At 30.2% G+C, this 20,363-nt stretch overlaps 1 protein-coding gene across 1 annotated transcript; it reads right to left on the bottom strand.

The window, feature by feature from the left end:
* Window positions 1–16,073: 16,073 nt before the first annotated feature.
* Window positions 16,074–16,672, bottom strand: LOC120198983 (VQ motif-containing protein 11-like). Its single transcript, XM_039200216.1, has one exon. The coding sequence runs from the start codon at window positions 16,609–16,611 to the stop codon at window positions 16,195–16,197; it is 417 nt and encodes a 138-aa protein (XP_039056147.1). The 5' UTR covers window positions 16,612–16,672; the 3' UTR covers window positions 16,074–16,194.
* Between the last annotated feature and the right edge of the window lie 3,691 nt (window positions 16,673–20,363).

Genomic DNA, 20,363 nt, shown 5'->3' with positions numbered 1-20,363 from the left:
TTTTATACTGGTGTGAGCCTTCAAGATGCCCCATATGGATTACTTCTGTCTTTTTCATGCTGATGAGAGCCTTCAAGATGCCCCACATGGATTACTTCTATATTTTTTCATGCTGATGTGAGCCTTCAAGATACCCCACATGGATTACTTCTATCTTTTTCATGTTGATGTGAGCCTTCAAGATACCCAACATGGATTACTTCTGTCTTTTTCATGTTGATATGAGCCTTCAAGATACCCACATGGATAATATGGACCTTTAAAATACATCTAACCTTCAAGTCAAAAGGTTTACTCTCAATGTCCACTGAATTTGAATCTCATGATTCCCACGAAGTACAACTTTGATAATGGCCCATTTGTGGATCATTGTGGCTCTATTTGTGCTCAAATTTGTTTATCTTGAATGCTCTCATTCTGGTGTCACTAAACAACAATGTTGTCAAGTAACTTGAGGGATTATCTTTATGTTATTACAAACTTAAGAAGTGATCAATCCTTCTGACAGAAATTTCTGAGATATGTGCCTCTTTTGAATAAGGTTGTCATCTTCTGTTTGACTGGTTGCATTCTTGCCTTTTTTCTATGCACTAAGATATGTGACTTTTTTTCGAACAAGACAATCATCTTCTTCTTATCAGGTTGCTGATAATGTCACCAGAGAATGTTACAAGTTCTCTCCTCCAGCCCTCCTGATCTTTCAGTTTGCTTGCTTTCAAGAATGTGAAGTGCTTCATCATTTTGGCATTACTCATTCTTTTTCTCAAATAGAGGCATAACAGGCATCAACTTGCTTCAAAGACCTTCCTTATTTGAGAATGTCCTGTTTGAAAATGTTTTCTACTTTCTTTATCAAATAATGAAAGAATTTTGTAAAGTATTACCTCTTACAGGTTCACAATTGAATCAAATCACAAAACATGAGTTTAATGAATATCAAATAAATCAATTACTCTTTTAAATTATTCAAAAATCATAGTCATATAGCAAGTGCCAAAATTATTGACTGATTTAAGGTGTAGGTTGATTCTGATAAAATAAGTTCTCTCAGGTTTTTCCAGCATATATGTCCTTTTAAGCATCTACTAACTTGAAGAAATGGTTGTTATGCTCATTTCATAGAGATACTTCTTGATTCCAGAATCTCAGGAACGTCTTTGAGATGTGCGGTGCTTCATCAAGAGCTTAAGATCGTCTCTTATGTCGTTGTTGCACCATTCAATATTCCAGTCGCCTTTTCAGGTTTTCAACTCGAATCCTCCTTTGTCTTCAAAATATTATTCAAAATTTACATCTTGAACCCCTTTATTATATATCATGCAAACCAATTTTTGCAAGTGAAAATCATCTTTAGAGGCGGAATGAAATACGAAGATAGTCTCTTTTACTTAGAAATCCATGTATGATTAGAATGGACTTTTCAAGTACGTAACGTAGACCAGGACTCATGGTTACGAAAGAAAGGGATAAAAAGGCCCAAACAAGTGTTTAAAAGTAATTGAACCAAGGATGAATTCATTATAATGCCTTCAATCTTGCCTTGCTTGACTTGGATCTGCTTTGTTACTTGTCTTTCATCATTTCTTTTTTTGGATCCCTCTAGACTGCCAATTTTTGGGTTCATTTCCATTTTCTCATATCTTCAGCATTTCTTGCTCTTCTTATTGAATATGAATCTTTGAACTGATTACACTTGATCAACCTTGTAACTTAAAGCTCAATGAGTCACCCATCTTGATTCAATTTCTTTTTTCTTTTCTTTTTTTCTTTTTTCTTTTCTCTTTTCTCTTTTCTCTTTTTTTCTTTTATCTTTTATCTTTTTCTTTTTTTTCTTTTTTTTTTCTCTTCTAATGGATGATTATAAGACTTTAATTACTTTTGAATACCTATTTTTCCTCTTGCATTTGTTATTCTTGACATGATTTTATCTTCAAGCATATTATATTTGACCTACATTATGGTTCAAAACTTTCTTTATTTCATGGAGATTTGTCTGCGTAATAAAAATGGACTGATGATCTTTATTCCTATGAGCAAATATCTTTCACCTTTCCCCCCAATATGGACGGTGATCCTTGGTTAGGGTTGAATCAGAAGAAAAATCATTCAGGCTCAAATAGGGACAACAAAGGATATATTTTCCTTCTATGAAGGGATAAATGAAAGAAGGTCGTTCATCATTTCATACAGAGAAACCTTTTTAAAAAGAGGTATCCACAGGGATAAATGTCTAATTAAGCACCTTCATCAAAGCATTTTGATGTACTTTCAAATTTATCAACAAATCCATAATCGAAATTCGTTCTTGCTGCTTGTGTAACTGCTCAATTACACTATACTCATTATGTTTCAAGAATTTAAAAAACTCTTGTGCTTGTGTTTCAGTTATTGGCTCATTAATTGTTAATGAGGGCTCATCATTAAATATCTTCTGTGGTACCACTGCAGATTTTTCCCTTTTCTTTCAATGTTTCGGGAGAGTAACACCTCCCACTTCTTGTGAAACTACTTCACTCACTGTTTTGGTTATCAAATCAATTCCCTGTGCTTCCTCTTTTTCTTTTTCTTTCTCTAAAGAAACATGTCCTCATACCATTGAAATATTGACAGTGTAATTCCAAGGTACCTTGCGGGTATCCTTAAATGGAAATGGAAATGGTAAAGGGATTGTGATAACGACTTTTTGGTTTTGCTAGCACAGGATTCATTGTAGATGGTTTTACAGTGATAATCACAGGCTCACTTGTTCTATGCATGGGCTTGGAATCTTCTGATGTGCAGAAATCCTTTTCTCTTTTTCCTTCATCTTTCTCGAAGAATTCTATCTCTTTATTGTCTATCTAAATTTAAGACACAGCTGAATTTCATGTCCTTTTTCTTGGTGATATCAATAATCTCCACAATCATTAGGTTTTAGCTTAAACTCTTGATGAATCATACCAGATTGGGAGAGTTACTGGAATACCCAACTGATGGGAGACTTATTTTTAGAAACATTGACCTTTACTTTCCTCCTATCCTCCTCATCTTTCTTCTTGCTTCGAGCCTGCACCAATTACTCAAAATTCTCTTCGACAAATTGATCTATGATGCCCCATCTCGTCTCTTCATGCAGGAAGATTCAGGAATAATTGAAAGTTTGGAACTTTTGAGGTCTTTTGGTTTCACCAGTATGATGGTTTTGTATCTAGAATGACAAATGTATGACTTTTGAAGTCGTGTATATGGTGGAATGTAGTATTTTAAATAAATCATCTCTACCCAAAAAAAGTAGAGGTATTACGTCAGAGTCAGATAGATGTAGTGTCAGGATTTGGTTTTGGTAACGGTCAAAAATAGATCAGGTAATTGTATGGAATTGAGAGGTCTAATTTTACCACTTGCCAAATATCTATAATTCTTGAAAATTTAAAAGAATATTTAATTTACTTAATACTCAAAAATTTCAAGATTAAAATTTGATTCCTTGCTCATAACCATAAAAGTAACACAAATTTATTTATTGCACAAAAGGCGTAAAAAGGAACAAAAACAAGTTCAAACAAGATGCTGAAAACAAGAAGTACTACAGTGGTAGATAACAACTTCCACTTGTTTATTTAGCATGCCCTATTACTCCTAGAATATGGGGTGTATAATTCGACCAGAGTATTTTTCCTCATTTGCCCCCCATTTCTTGATCATATTTTGCGTCAACTTCTTTAGATAAATCTTTAGATGCACAAATCTCTGCTTCTTTCTTGATCATCTTTTGTGTCAACTTCTTTAGATAAACCTTCAGATGCACAAATCTATGCTTCCTCCCGACTGGAAATTGGGCTCAATTTTAGATCCAGAACAAATTTCCTTGGTGATGAGAGTTTTGTCTTAGTTCGAAACACATATTGCAACTGTGATTGGTGTATTATTCACCAGATTCTCTAAATTGCCCATTGTCTCACTTGTCCTCAAAAAATCTAATATAAGTGTTTGAGGTTTCTTCAGGGTTATATATTCCCCATTTATTCTTAAACCTATGGGCCAGTCTCGAATTACCTATCCTTTCACTTCTTTTTCATCATTTATAATCAGAGAGGTATTGAGAGTTGAATCTTTTATCTTTGGCGTAAATGCCTTATTTTCCTCATCCTCTAGTGTATATACTTCAATTGTTCTGATACTATCAACTCCATTTTAGGGTTTAATTCCCAATTGTTTGACCAAAACAGACAAATTATTAGTATCCACTACTATGATTCCATGAACTAACAGATCTTGAACTCGTTATTTGAAATTACCACAATTTTTGATAGAGTGTCCTCAGGCTCCATCATGATATTCACAAGAAACTTTCTCATTATACCAATTCGGGTAAGGAAGCAACAAAGGCTTAGTCCGACATGGACCAATAATCTAAGCTAGGAGCAACTTGTAATATAACTTGCTACACGAAATGAAGGAAAATTGGGTAGAAATTCCTTTAACCTAATTTTCTATTTGCCATCATCTTGAAAACTTTGTGAATGATCGTCTAGATTTTTACTTTGTTTAGCTTTCTTCAATGGTACTTGAACTTCTTCCATGCTTTTCTTCAACTTGATCTCTGTCATATTTTCTGAGATCATACCCGATTTTTGGAGATTTATTGGATTTCTACATTCCCTGACAAGTTCCTGGTCATTTGTTTTCATCGCATCAGCTACATCACTAACATTCATAATCCCATCCAAATCTTTTATAACAAGATTTTGTCCATGGATCACAATATTCACCATGTCCCTTAATTTGGTCATTTGCTCTTTTGAATCCTCCTGGATTTTTTTTGCTTGATCGATCATCTCTTGTTGAGTCTTTATGAGTTTTTCTTGGAGTTTTTCAATTCTACCAACCCTTGCTAAAATCTCATTCATGGTTCTTATCTTTCTCTAGGAATACCAAGTTAGCTCCAATTTGATTTAAAAAATTTTGTCATGGAATCCTCCACAAATTATTCCCATATTTTCATGATTTAATGCATGTAAAATATTTTGAAACTAACAAAATGCAAATGCATGATGTAAGTTTGAAACTATAAATGTAACTATGTGAAGATGCAAATGCAAATTCAAAGATGTGAATGTAAAATGAAAATGCAAAAAATGCAGAAATACAAAAATAAAAATGCAAATTGTACAAATCAAATGCAACAAAGGTGTTAATCAAGAGTGATCATCTTAAAATAGATTTCATTGAACACAAAAGTTTCGATACATCAAACAAAACTTTACATATAGGGGATAACTTTCACTCATAACTTCTTTATTTCCCTTAATAGCCAAATTAACTTCCACTCATGCTCAGATGTGGAGTTATTGATCTGCTTTTATTCTCTCGTGAAGCCGACTAAATCAACCAGTTTTATTAGTCACATTTCTTTCTTGAGCAGTAACTTCCTTCATGAAATTGTCTTTTTCTTTCATATTCTGTGTCAATTCTTGAAGTTATAAGCAATGTTGTTCATTTTTCCTTGTGAGGGAATCTTTATGGTTACAGAGTTCTTGTACAAGATCTTCATAATCCTCTACCATCTTCAACAATGTATTGTTCTTGACTTCAGTGGCTTTTAATTCAATATCAATCTCATACTGATACATCTGATATGAGGCTTCTATATTAGCTATGACCCTACTTAACATTTGATTTTCAACTTGATATTTTTCCAAATTGATGATGGTTATATTGTGCACTTCTTCTACAACCCTTAAACCATGAGAAAACTTTTTGGCTCGATCCTTATGTATTTTTTCATTTATTTTCCATTACTCGACATCATTTTTCAATTTAATGACCCCTGTTTTCCATTCTTCTGGGGTGTTTCCTATGCCAACATTTTGAAAGGCTTGAATGATTCTTCAAAAATCATTACGCATGATTTCAACCTCCGTGCTCAATTTCTTGTTTTCATTCTTCCAAAAACGTGTTTGAGCTTCATAAAAACTTCCTTCATTTCGAATGCTTCTATTGATACTCTTGCCATAAAATGCTTTTGGTATCAATCTAACAGGATCTTTGGGTACATAGCTTTCCATTTTTTTGAGAGCTTCTTCAATATGTCGTTCATTGGCTGCGTCATAGTTTGCTTGATCATAAAACTTTTTGTCCATATATGAAAACTTTTCAATTTGATGTCCACTCTTGTATCAATTCCTTCTAATCATGTCATGATCATGTAATGCAGGCAAAAGAAATCAATATAAACAAATTAAAGCAAATAAAATGTATCTTCAAAATAGAAAAAAAATAAGAAAAAAATCAAATGGTTAGTACCAATTAATAGAAAAAAAAGATTCTATTTATCATGATATCTATATATAAATCCTAAACTCATGCTTTCTAGTTTCATGCTTTTATTCAGGAAAAAAATCAAATAAATTAAAAGACTAAAGCTAGAGCTTATTTCTCCTTTGTGTACACCTACGAATAGAGTTTCATCATTGACTTAGATCGGATGAATTTCTAGGGTTTATTATATGCAGGGTTTCAGTTCTAGGAGTAAATGTACTTGAATTGTCCTTGTTGGTGCCCCCTTGGGCTGTCAAACCCTTAATCCTAGTCCATTACAAACTTAAGTGGATCGAGTTCAATTCGAGGGGACACATTTCCCTATGCCTGACATGGAGAATAAATTCTCATAAAGACATAGGGCATATGAACCCTGAAAGCTACTTGCTAGATCTGACACAGAGAATAAATTATCATGAAGACATCGCTTTCACTCCCACTTAAAAGGGAAAAGAGCTCAATCATAGAGCTTATGTTTATGAAATGCACATGTTGTATGTGAGGAGAAATTCTCAAACCTTTGACAAATAACCACACCAAAAAGTAAATCCTAGTATCTAAGAATTAATCAAATATAAATATTAATATACAATGACAAAAAATAAAAATAAAATAAAAAATAATAAAGAGTTAAAAGAAATCAAAAGAATCATAAATTAAATAAAATTGATTTCTTAATTTCTAACCATAGAGACAATATATAATTAATTTAGGGCTTGACCAGCTTAGTTCCCCAACGGAGTCGCCAAGCTGTCGTAACCGATTTTCACCCGGGCAAGAATGTTTCTTGGCGGAAAAGTAAGGTGAATAAATAAATGGTTTTTTATGAAATGTTTCGGAGTCACCATCGAATCTTATGGGTTAGGTAGGTCGAATACCTAAAAATCATATTTTAAAAGAGTTTTTAAGAAAACACTATTTAAAAGATAAATCGGTCTGCGTATAACCAAGAATTCATTCTTTTTAGTAATAAAAAGGGATTCGTGGTTGGTTACATTTGGGGAAGGATTAGCACCCCCACAACGCCCAAAATTGGTACCCATTAATTATAAATTGTCTCTATTAGTAGAAATTTAAGATATCGAATATAAATTTAATTTACGATCCTATTATTTCAGATTCAATAGCATGATTTTAAGGACAAATATATTAAAATAATTTTTATAAAACTAAAGTAAATATATATATATATATATATATATATATATATATATATATATGGTTTTATAAATAGGATATCTATTTATTTAAAAATATCAGAAATGAACATCTAGTTACTTTAAGACAACCCCTTTCTTTAATATTAAAAAATAAGTAAATACTATTTTTATTAAATATATTACTAAAATGAAAAATAATAATTAAATACTATATTTAAAATATTGAAACATAAAGGGTAAAAAATAATAATAAATAAAATTAATATTGATCAAAATAAAAATATAGGATTAAATTAAAAGATAATAAAACTTATGGTTAAAAATGAATATTATTAAAATATCTTGAATTAAAATGTAAAATATCAAATTTAATAGCCCTAACTCAAAATATCCTGAAATATAGGCATTAACAATGTAATTTTAACCATAAATAATTAATCGGGTTAAAATATAATGGACTTACATGAATATTTTACCTAAAAATATATATAAACATAGCAGGGATTAAAACGTAATAAACTAAAATTCGAAGACCAAATTAAAATGTGTAAAAACATTACTTCAGTAACCAAAACGTAACAGTTACAAACTTGGAGGGATTGCGGATATAATTTGCCCATACCTGAAATTGCGCTTGCGTAGAGGGCCTCTCTCCAAAACGACGTTGTTTGGAGAGAGATTTAAAAACCCACAAACCGGCCTAAAATCACCCTCCTTCCACATTTTCTATTTTTGCTTCTCTCTCTAAAGCTCTCGTTCTCTCTGGTTTTCCCTTAACGGAGAGAAGGACGGTAGCCGTATTCCGGCACCAATCATCGCCGTCGGCCACCACCCACGGTGGCCAGATTTTACAAAACTTACCCAACTCGAAGATCTCAAAGCCCTAAAATCGATTCCAACCTTAGTTTTCCTAAAATCCCTTAGAATCGCGTAGATCTAAAGAAAATACATTCGGTATTTTGGGTTTTTTGGTAATGTTTGGGGTTCTCTGGCAAGATAAGTTCTTCTCTCCCTTCTCTTTTCTCGATTGATTGTTGGTTGTTGTTTGTATGTGTGTTCGTGGTCTTGCTTGCTGTGTATATTTTTGTCTTGCTTCCTCCTCTATTTCTTTGCAGGTTCGTAGGCTTTTATAAGCCCCGGTGATGGTCTTCATTTGGTGGATCTATGGTAAGTCTATGATGGTGACTTACCATAGATCTATAAAGTGTGCGATCATCCTTGCAGTTCTGGAGTCTTCGGTGCGGCGTTGATGGAGTGGCAACATCTGATTGAGGAACATGGCGGCGGAGCAGTTGGAGGCGGCGCAAAAATCCCCATAGGATTGGTGAACCCTAGGGTTTCTTCATCATCATCTTTGTACTGTTGGATCTCTCCAGATCTAACGGTTGAGATCACTGGTGGCTGGAAATAAAAACCCTCATCTATTTAGGGTTATTATCTTGGGCCGATTCGGGTCGGGCATGGATCTGCTTCTGGGTCGAATTTGTAGTCTACTGGGCTTGATGTAACTGAGTCGGGTTTGTAGTCTGCTGTTGATCCTCAGTTTGTAAATGGACCTGTTGTTTATTTTAATAATAATAAAAATAAAAATAAATAATAATAACAATAATAATGATGATAATAATAAAAAATGGGACAAAAAACTTAGTGTTTACAATAACCTATTCTGATCTCCTGAACCCAGACATCCAAAATATTTCCGTCTGAACTGAAAGCTTAATGTCTGTTACTACCTGAATTATCCGTGGGATTTCTGCTCAGCATAAAAATCTGTAGATGTTTGAACCAATTAGGAAACATACAATTATATGTTATTTGCATGCCATGTAACATCATCTGGTAGTTCAGTATTACTGAGCTTCCAAAATCTCACTTTGTTACTCACCTTTTCAGGTTAAAAGAATCGTACCAGTGCATCTATCGACATCAGTAAGGGAGTTCCTCCGATGATGCTTGCAGAGTATGAAACATGTGATTAGGGGGCATGTAATTGTATTTTATTTTATATACTAGTCTGAAAATATGTTTTATTTCTGAATATTGATAAATCATTTTATGAGTTTACATGTTTTGATAAAAGTTTAAAATTTTATGAGATTTTTACGGTGGGTCGCTCAGCTAGCCCTAATGTGACACCCCATATCGGATCGGATTACCCGTATCGGTCTGAGGGGGTTACATATTTTTTGAAATATGATATTATGCCAAATCTCAGAAAAATATATATGTTGAATGTTGATCAATCAGACTTAAATTGTGTTATGTGACGCCTGTTGATTTATTGGATTCTGAATTATGATATGCATTCGTACTTTGAAACTATGTAAATATTTTTACTTCCGGATCAGATCGGAATTTAGATATGTGTATCATGTTGTCATGTTATACTGGGTTGGGATTGATAGGGAAAGTTCAGTGTATTCACCCAACGGGGTAAAAGACACTTCGGATTAAATGGCATCTGCCTTTATGATGGACCCCACTTCGGATAGTGTTAGTAGTTATAGTGGTTTTGGGAACATACGCTTCAGACGGTGTGTGGCGTACGAGTGCATATGCATTTGCATATTATTCAAATTGTGAATATTTTTGTTGAATTAGATTATATGGGAAAGTCTCATGTGCGGCATATATACGGCTAAGGAAAGGCGTTACCGATTTTGTTTATTATTTTTTTAATAAAACCAGTTAAAAATTACCGGAAACATTATTATTTCTACTGGTTTTGTTATTATTGGGCGCTTTATAAGTTTTGTTAACATATCTGGTAAAGTGCTACCTAAAACATTATTTTTTTTCTACCGGTTTTGTTATTATTGGGCACTTTACCGAAAATATTAAAAAAAATTAATGTTTTAGGTAGAAATAATAATGTTTTAGGTCATTTTTATCAGTTTTGTTAAAAAAATAATAACAAAACCGGTAGCACCTTTCCTTAGACGTATATTAAGACTGTCGCACGGTAGAACTTCCCAGATTATATTTGACTTGTGAGTTGAGACTTGTGTTTGGTTACACTTTAGAGACACATTAAGCTTCAAAGCTTACACCCCATAATTTTTATTCCATATATTCAGATTTAGATGATCTAGTACTTGGAGAATCGCATTCTTTATTCAGACAAAACTATTATTTTCAGTATGATTTTTATTCGACTTTTCTTCCATCAGAATTTTGTTTATATTTTGGAATCGTTGTATTTGTAAATGAGACTTGGATATTACTCTTAAAATTGAAATTGTTTATGCATATACTTTAGGATAGTTATTATTTATATTTGATTTTTCTCGGACAAATATTTCTAATAAAATATTAAAATTTTAAATTGAAAAATGTTTTTAAGTTTTAAATGGTAATTTAAGTTTTAAATCAAACACGGATTTCGTGAGGGATAAGTTTCAACATGACTTTCTAAATTTGCCATATTTCTTCTAGGTCGGGTAAAGGGCTTACAAAATGTCCACAAAAATGGATGAAGTTGCTACAATAAACTTTAATTAACTTCCTTTCATCGGATTCAAGTGTTGGATAACCGAATTCAAGTTCTGGATCACTTGATTCTTCATTTGTTAGTGCTTTGCATGATGACAAGTTTGATGTTTCAAAGTTGGCTTAAATGCATTGTTGCCCCCTAAAAAATACTATTTTTACCGAGTTGCTCTTTAAAGTATTTTTTGGGACATTTTGCCTCTAAAGTTTAAATCGTTGCATCATTTTCCCCAAACCGTTAACTCCGTTAAAAAACACACGGATAAATTACATATTTAGTCACTCAACTATTTATATGGTTCTGTTTGAGTTACCCAACTTTTTTCCTTCAAAATCATCACTAAACTTAAGTTTTTATTACATTTTGGTCACCCAATTTGATTCAATTTATTTTTTTAATTTTTAATGTATAAGAATTCATTTATATTATTTTTTTACTCAACACATAAATTTATTTTTTAATAATAAGTAATATTATACAATGAATAATAAATAATATATTAAGTTATATGTAACACAAATAATATATAACATAAATAATAAATAATAAATTGACAACAAGAGAAAATGTTGAAACCAAAGAAAAATTTAAGCAGAAAAATATCTATTAAAATTGCATCCAAATTCCAAAGAAATCTACCCAAAAAAGCTAGAATCGAGAGTTTTGCAAGTGCTTTCCCATAACAAGATCTAGGTTTTCAAACAATTAAAATGAAAAAGAAATTATTTGAAAAAAAAGAAACAACTAAACCAGTAAAATTAAAAACACCTCCAAAGAAGAAAGTTTTTTAAAAAAAGCTTAAAGACTTTTATCGATGGCGATGTAGACAGTGCAAGTAGCAGTGAAGGTTGAGGAAATTTGAGGAAGGAATGGCGAGAAATAAATAAGAGGAAAACAATGAGTTTGATTTTGTTCGATTTCATAAAACACTGGAAAAATATGTCAATTTAAAATATAATTAATATATTTTTAATTTCAAAATCAAATCTCATAACTTTAAAAAATGATTTTATATTTTATACTCATAATTATTTTATACTTTTGTTGTTGATGTATGTGAAATTGGAAAAAAATAGTTTGGGTGCATGGGATTATGGTGATCAATATTTATTCGTATGTTGTGCAATTATCGTTTATGATATTTAATTAAATACTTATTATTTCATTTAATAGAATTTTAATTACATACAATTTAATATCTTGTTTATTTTTTATCTTATAATATTACTTATTTTAAATTTATGTGTCGAGTAAAAAAATATAATATAAAAGAATTCTTACACATTAAAATTTTAAAAAAAATAAATTCAATCAAATTGGATGACCAAAACTTAAATTTAGTGATGATTTTGAAGAAAAAACTTTGGGTAACTCAAACAGAACCACATAAATAGATGAATGACTAAATATGTAATTTACCCGCGTGTTTTTTGACGAAATTAACTGTTTGGTGCAATCGAGGTAACAATTTAAACTTTAGGAGATAAAATGTCCCAAAAATACTTTAAGGGGCAACTCGGTAAAAACAGTATAGTCTAGGGGACAATGATGCATTTAAGCCTTTAAAGTTTAGAGAATGCATTGCTCATTGGGTTATCATACATGAACATCTTTAATTTCTTAGTTGTTAAAAAAGAAGGTTTTAACTTGTTGTTGAAATGAGGAATCCCATAATGAAAAAGTGTCTTTTCATACTATAAGAAGTGATGCTTTCAAAACTTATGAGATTGAGAAGAGAAAGTTAAAAGAGTTGTTAAAGAGTACAAATAAAATTTCATTGATCATCGATTTATAGCGTTCAAGTCCTCAAAAGATTGAATATATGGTTCCTACCTCTCACTTTGTTTATTGTGATTGGAAACTTCAAAAGCAAATATTGAGCTTTGTTCACATACCTCCTCCTCAAAAAGGCAAAGACATTTCCAATTGCATATTCAAATGTTTAAAGGAGTGGGATATTGAGAATAAAGTAAGTTGTTTCATATTTTGAGTTATGTTTGCATACTTTTTCTAATATTATATAAAATTTTATTCACTTGTTATATTTATTCTTTTTACTAGGTTTTCATAATTATGGTGGACAATGCGACTACAAATGATATTTGCATAGAAATTTTGAAGGATACATTCTCATTGATTAAGAGGTTGATTTGTGGTGAAAAGTTATTCCATGTTCATTGTTGTGCTCACATTTTGGACATGTTCAACATTGATTAAATAAAGTGAAAACAATCATTAAGAATGTTCATGATACTATCAATTACATCAATGGTAGTGAGCATCAGATGAAAAAGTTTTTCGAACTTGTTGGACAATTCAACATAAAGCATAGAAGATTGGTTCTTGAATGCAAGACTAGGTGGAACTCAACTTATGACATGCTAGCATGTCCAATCAAATTTAAAGAGGTATTTTCTAGACTTGCTTTGGAGGATAAAGATTATATTTATTGTCATAGTGCTAGTGATTGGAGGGAAATTAAGAAATCGCTTGATATTTTAGTTGTGTTTTCTATTTCTACCAATATTATCCCGAGACTGAAATATCCAACCTCTAATTTGTTCCTTGGTGAAGTTTATAAGATTAAAATGTTGTTGGATGATAAATTGAATTATCTCGATGAATTTGTCAGTGGTATGGTTAAGAATATAAAAAAATTTGATAAGTATTAGGGTGAATGTAATCTACTTGTGGCTATGGGTTGTGCGTTGGATCCTCGTTTGAAAATGAAAGGTATTGAAGTGACTTTTTCGGACATGTTTCATTTAGAAGTTGTTCGAGATAAAACGTAAAGTCCGGGAAAATTTGTATAAACTTTATGATGAGTATGCTAGTTTATATTATTCTACAACAATGGGAAAAGGTGGAGAAAATGGAATTGAAAGTACTTCACATCTTAGTAGAGGAAAAACACTCCTGGTTTATTTGATCTAATAAATAAAGTGACAACGAAGTTATGGCTAATGTTGAAAAGAATGAAGTTGATTTGTATCTTGAGGATGGATGTGTAATGGATAAAGGTGACCACTTTGAACATATAAGATGGTGGAATGATCAATCTTTGAAGTTTCATATTTTGTCAATGTTAGTTATTGATGTTTTAGCAATTTCGAGAACAAATGTAGCTTTTGAGGCTACATTTAGTGCAGGGAGCGCGTGATTGATTCTTATAGAGATTCACTATCATTGGATACTGTACAAATGTTTATTGTGGAGATTGGTGTCAATCCCTCCATAGAGTGAAGAGAAAGAACAAAGTAAGACTATTTAAGATTAAGCATATTAATTGATTTAGTTCTATATTATTCATGACAAAGTAAGGATATTTATTTCAGTATATTATTATAAAATATTATAATTGTTTTTTATTGACAAGATAACTATGTTAATCAAACAAATGAATTTTTTCTTCCAATTTTGTATTTTGATGATTACAGGCAACAATGAATTGAGTGAAGAGATGTTGATTTCCTTAATTTTAGGATTGGTTATATATTGTTGAACTTTTTTTCCAAGAATGCTTTTAATATGTTAGTTTTATTTATTTGTGGATTGTTACTTTGATTTTAATATGTTAATTTACTGTATTTATGGATTATTAGTTTGAAATTTAGACTTTAAAATTGCTTCATACACTCTTTTGATAATTGCTTCATACACTCTTTTAATATGTTACGACGGCTCGATACGAAACACTTTAGGGCTTAATCAAGGTCGTTGGATCTCCTTAGATCCAATGGTTGATGATTGGTGGCGCAGACTTCCCCTATGGTTAAGGTGAAAATCCTAATGATGCATCATATTTGGATCATTGGATCTAATATGATCCAATAGTTCCTAAGACTAGCGACTGAGGAGAAAAACATGAAACCTTAATCTATTGGGCTCCATTGCTTGTTGGGCTCACTAGTTCCTTTGTAATTGGGTTGGATGCATTTGATTTGGGCCTTCTAACATTCAGGTTGCAATAATAGAAATATTAATAAAAGTTGTCATTTTTTCATTTTCATATCTTAGTATTTATTTAATATTTATTTAATATAATTAAATAATAATTAATAATAACTATTGATAAAAATTTAATGAATACTAATATTAATATTACTACTACTAATAATAGTTAATTAAATAATAATTAACACTAATTAGGCTAATTAGATGGTAACTAATACTAATAAAACTAATTAGATGGCAATTAATACTCATAAAACTAATTAAATAGTAGTTAATACTAATAAAGTTAATTAAATAGCAATTAATACTACTAATAATATTATTAATAATATAATAATAATTATAATAACTTAAATAACAAAGCTTATTAAAAAACTAGATGAAAATATGTGTCACACTTCAAAGCAATGGTAGTGCTAATAGACATCAATAAAATTATCATATCTTGATCAGCATGTTAATGTCCAATTCAAACGACCGTAAATTTTTTTAACGGAACCGAACGAGTATGAAAGATATGAATAATCAAGTGACAATTTTATAACTTTAATTAGTCGGAGACTCAATGAAAATAGCAACTTATAGCCACAAGACCATTTTATAACTTTTAATAGTTAAATAACTCGATAAAACAACGTCCTATAGTCGAAGGACCATTTATATATTTTACCCTAAAAAATTTGTGAAAGCATAAATAAGTAATAAATATAAAAAAATTTATTCATTTAATTTACAAAGAGAAGTCGCCGTGTTCATATCAGCAGAAAAATGCCTGGATTTCTATTTTCTAAAATTCTCAAAGTAAATTAGGATTAACTTATATTGGTCTGGTATATGATAAAACCAAGATTATAAACCCTAACCCCATTAAAAAAACATAATATTAAAATTAACCCTTAATATTTATTAAAATGATTATTTTATTTATTATTCTATTTTTTTTGATTATTTTGATCTCAACGTTTGAGTTTAGAGTAAAAAAATCTCCTAAGACATAATAATCACTTTATATATCATTTTTAGGATATTTTAACCTTTAACGTTTTATTTTAAGTTAAAAAGACTCATATTTTAGAGCGTTAATCTTATGTTAACTAATGATTTTTATCATAGAATTTTTCACTCAAAAATAAAACGTTGGAAGATAAAATACTAAAAAGAAAAGAATATGAACTAAAATAATTATTTTAATACATATTTGAGGTTATTTTTGTTAATATTCCTAAAAAAAACTAATCAATGCCAGTGAACAAATAGTTGATAAGAAGATGAAACAAAAACAAATCATCATCACTGGATGTTTTCCCTGGGAGCATGTAAAGGAAACAAATGCAACAACTCAGGTTCACCTCTACTTTGATGATGCAAATAAAACCCAGTACCCTTTTCCTCTTCTTCTTCTTCAACTGTGAACCTCGTTCGCTTGGCGTTCGACGGTGGGCTGAGGAGGGGAAAGAAATCCAACGTCGAAACGGGCGAAACCAATGACCCTCTTTTTCCAGCAGACAGGGAATCGTTTTTTCCATTACTGAGGTTGATTTCGAGCTTGTTGAGGGCTTGTCGACGTTCGTGGAGCTTGAAAACGGGCTTCTTGGTGGTGGCGCCGGTGAGGTGCTGGACGATGGTGCGGAAAGTGGAAGGGTCAGCTTGGACGAAGGTCGTGGTTGGGTCTGTACAAGCCATGGTGGTTTTTGAGGAGGAAGCCATTAAAGAGATTCGGTGTTAATGGCTTCTTCCTTCTTTTATATAGGGTTTGAAAATTCAGGGATACTGGTTTTATGGGGCAATGTGTCTTTCAAGAGAGGGAATAGAGTATTATTGCTGTAATAATAATTGAATGGGTGAACTAAAAGTTTAATATGTAAATTATTATTTTTGTTCCTTTTTTATATTTAATTTTTTTTAAATCATTCTTAAAGTTTGTTTATGTTTCATTTTGATATCGTGCTATTAAAAATTTAATAATGATGTTGATGTATTATCATAAAGTAATGTTACATTATCATTTAAAATAAAAATATCACGTCAGTAGTTATGTTAATTTTTTAACTAAATACCAAATTTAAATCTAAATTAAACATTAAATATAGTTTTGAAAAAAAATAAAATTTAACTATTAGAACGGAACAAAAATAATTGTTTATATATTAAAGGTATAATTTATCCTAATTGAATACACACGTCCAAATTGTCAAATTTATGACTTGTTTTCCTCCTTTTTCAACCCATCAATTCACCATTTACTAGTTTTTCAACTCTTTCATTTGAATTCTTAAAGAAAACTTTTTTTTAGAAATTCTAATTTTAAACAAATATTAATATTATAATAAATTATTTACTTAATCATTAAGTTATGTACTCAATTTTATATATTCTGGTCATTAAAAAAATATTAATCAATTAGGTAAATGTTTTATTTTAATATCAATCAAGTCATTAATAGTTAAAATCTTAATAAAAATAATGTTATAACATGTTATAATAATAATTTATTCTATAAACTTATACAATTAATCAGTCTTAAATAATTTAATAAATTTAATCTTTCATATTTATACATTCAATCAGTTTAGCTTTTTTTTTTACATAATCTTTCTCTAAAATCTTAGCTTTATATTTAAGAAATCTATCAATTCATTTCATTCATTCCACAAACACATCATCAAACTAAAAATTATATATAATTTTACAATTCGATAACTAAAAAAATAATAATTAACTAACAATACTGCTATAATTAAATTTAAGTACAAGTGACTAGTTATTGGATAAAAAATCAAATAGAGCAGGTCTAAAATTTGGTTATTTATTATTATTTTTCTGGTGTAAATTTGCTCTGAATCTTTGTATTATTCAAAATTTTAATTTCATAATACTTACTTTTAATTTCAAGAATTTAAACTAAAATCCTCTATAATATTAGCAGGTGGTTCAAAGCTCTCAGTTGACACATTCACTCTCTCCTAGGTTATAAGTTCAATATCTGAGCAAAATTCTCCCTCTCCCTAAGTAGGAATTATTTAAAGAAATATTAAATTAAAGTCTAAAATAATAATATTGTCGATTGACTTCCTTTGAATTTGAATGTGTTATAAATCATAGCTTTAAACATTAGAAAGATATATATTCGTCAACAATATCTAGAGAAAGTGATTAAAAGCTCTCAGTTGACATCTTTCATTTCTCATAGGGAGTGAGTTCAATATTTATTAAGAGCAAAAATTCCTCTGCCTAGGTAGAAATTGTAATATATATATATATATTCTCAAATTCAATGAAAATACATTAATTGGGTTATCAATTGGATATTAAATTTTAGGCAAAATGATGACTTTCGCCCCTATCTTATTTATCATGCAATTAAACAACTTTAAGTGCTAAATTGTTGCGAAAATGATAAAATGAGTCTAGTACAGAGACAAAAGTTATCATTTTACCTAAATTTTATATAAGATAAAAAAAACTAGATTCACTGAATTTTTAAAATTAAGAGAAGGGATTAAAATTTAAAGGTTTTGAAAATACAAGAATTGACGAGAAAACTGAAATTTATTTATTATCAAATTAAAGGCAAAATGCCAAAATTAGCCACCATAGTTTATCAAAATGGTCATTTCGCGCCTATTCTATTTTTGGAGTATTTTGACCCACAATGTTTTATTTTAGCACAAAAAGGCCCCTAGCATTTGACATAATAATCACTTTATCCCTTATTTTTTTTGTGACATTTTAGCCCTTCATTTTATTTTAGGTTGAAAAAGGCTCCAATTTTAGAGCGTTAATCGTGTGTTAACTAATGGTTTTCATCTATAGATGGAGCTGTTTGCCCTAAAGAAAAACACTGGGGTCAAAATGTTCAAAAACAAGAATAAGAGACAAAATAATTATTTTGATAAATATTAGAGGCTATTTTTAGCATTGTGTCATTATTAAAATAAAAAATTGATTAGCATTTATGAGCATAAATGAATAGTGTCCTAACCTTGAGTGAAGCAAATACAATTTTAGTAAATTTGGAAAAGAAAGTAGACAGATTGGATAATTTAATTGAGGGGTTGGGTGTACACAATTAATGGGGTTGAAAATAAATGTGGGGCTGTGCTGTATTGGACTTGAAGAAAGCCGAAAGAACTTAAAGATTCCCTACCTAACGCGGCTTTGACCTCTCACCGCACGTTTTCAATTTTCAACCCATTAATGATAATGCATTGAACTATTTTTTTTAGTTAAATTATACATTTAGTACTTAAATTATTATTTCTATTCTGCTTGATACTTCAATTTTATTTTTTTTATTTAAAATCATATATAAAGTTTAGTTTATGTTTTAATTTCATACCCAACCATTAAAAAATTAGGGTAAAGTACACAGATGATCTCCCAACTATAGGGTGTTGATTTGTTAAGTTTCTTGACTATTGAAAGTTATAAAATGATCCCCTAACTATAAGGTATTATGCTATTGAGTCCTCATACTCTTAAAAATTATACAATGATCACTCAATTATTGATATGTTCCGAACTCGTCATTTTCCATTAAAAATTAACGATCGTCTGAATTGAACGTTAACATGTTGATCGAGATATGATAAAATCATATTTTAATGATGTCTATCGAAATCGTCGTTGCTTTTAAGTATTGACTCGGAAACATAATGTTTCAAGCACTAGCTCGATGACATAATCTAAACATAAGCTCGATGACATAATCTAAACATAAGCTCGATGACATAATCTAAACATAGACTCGATCCATAAAATACAACTCAAACGGTTCTAAGATCATATTTTCTCACATCTCAGTGACTAGGTTAATGTACAACTCATATTACCACCAATTTTTTAACAGAAAATGACAAGTTTAGAACATATGAATAGTCGAGTACTATTTTATTAGTTTTAATAGTCGAAGGACTCAATAAAGTAACACCTTATAACCTAGGACCATTTTGTAACTTTTAGTAGTTAGAAGACTCAATAAAGCAACACCCTATAATCGGGGACCATTTGTGTACTTTATCCAAAAAATTAATATAACTATTGATATGATATTTTTTATTTTTCGATGATGACGTGATATTATCTTTTGATGACACATCAATAAAATAGTTAAAATTTTAAAGATCGATACTAAAATGAAACTTAAACTAGACATTATGTATGATTTTAGAAAAAAAATAAAGTTTAGATATCAAAATAGAATAAAAGAAATAGTTTAGATAAACCTATAATTTACCCCTTTTTTTATCGAAGCCTCGAACCTTCTTCATTCCGCCTTCATGTTAGTTAATGCATCCCATTTATGTATATGTGTTTGTGTGTTTTTTAAAAAATTTTATATGTGAATTTTAAATCTTTTATATATTTCATTTAAATATTAAATAATGATATTATACACTTAAAAAAGAACCAATATTGGTGTGCTAAATATTTATCTTTAATTAAACACATATTAAGTA

The sequence above is a fragment of the Hibiscus syriacus genome, unplaced genomic scaffold, assembly GCF_006381635.1.
Source record: "Hibiscus syriacus cultivar Baekdansim isolate YM2019G1 unplaced genomic scaffold, ASM638163v2 tig00000340_pilon, whole genome shotgun sequence".
NCBI classification, from domain to species: Eukaryota; Viridiplantae; Streptophyta; class Magnoliopsida; order Malvales; family Malvaceae; genus Hibiscus; species Hibiscus syriacus.
Note: the sequence above shows the minus strand (reverse complement) of the source record. Positions and strands in the feature narration are given on the sequence as shown.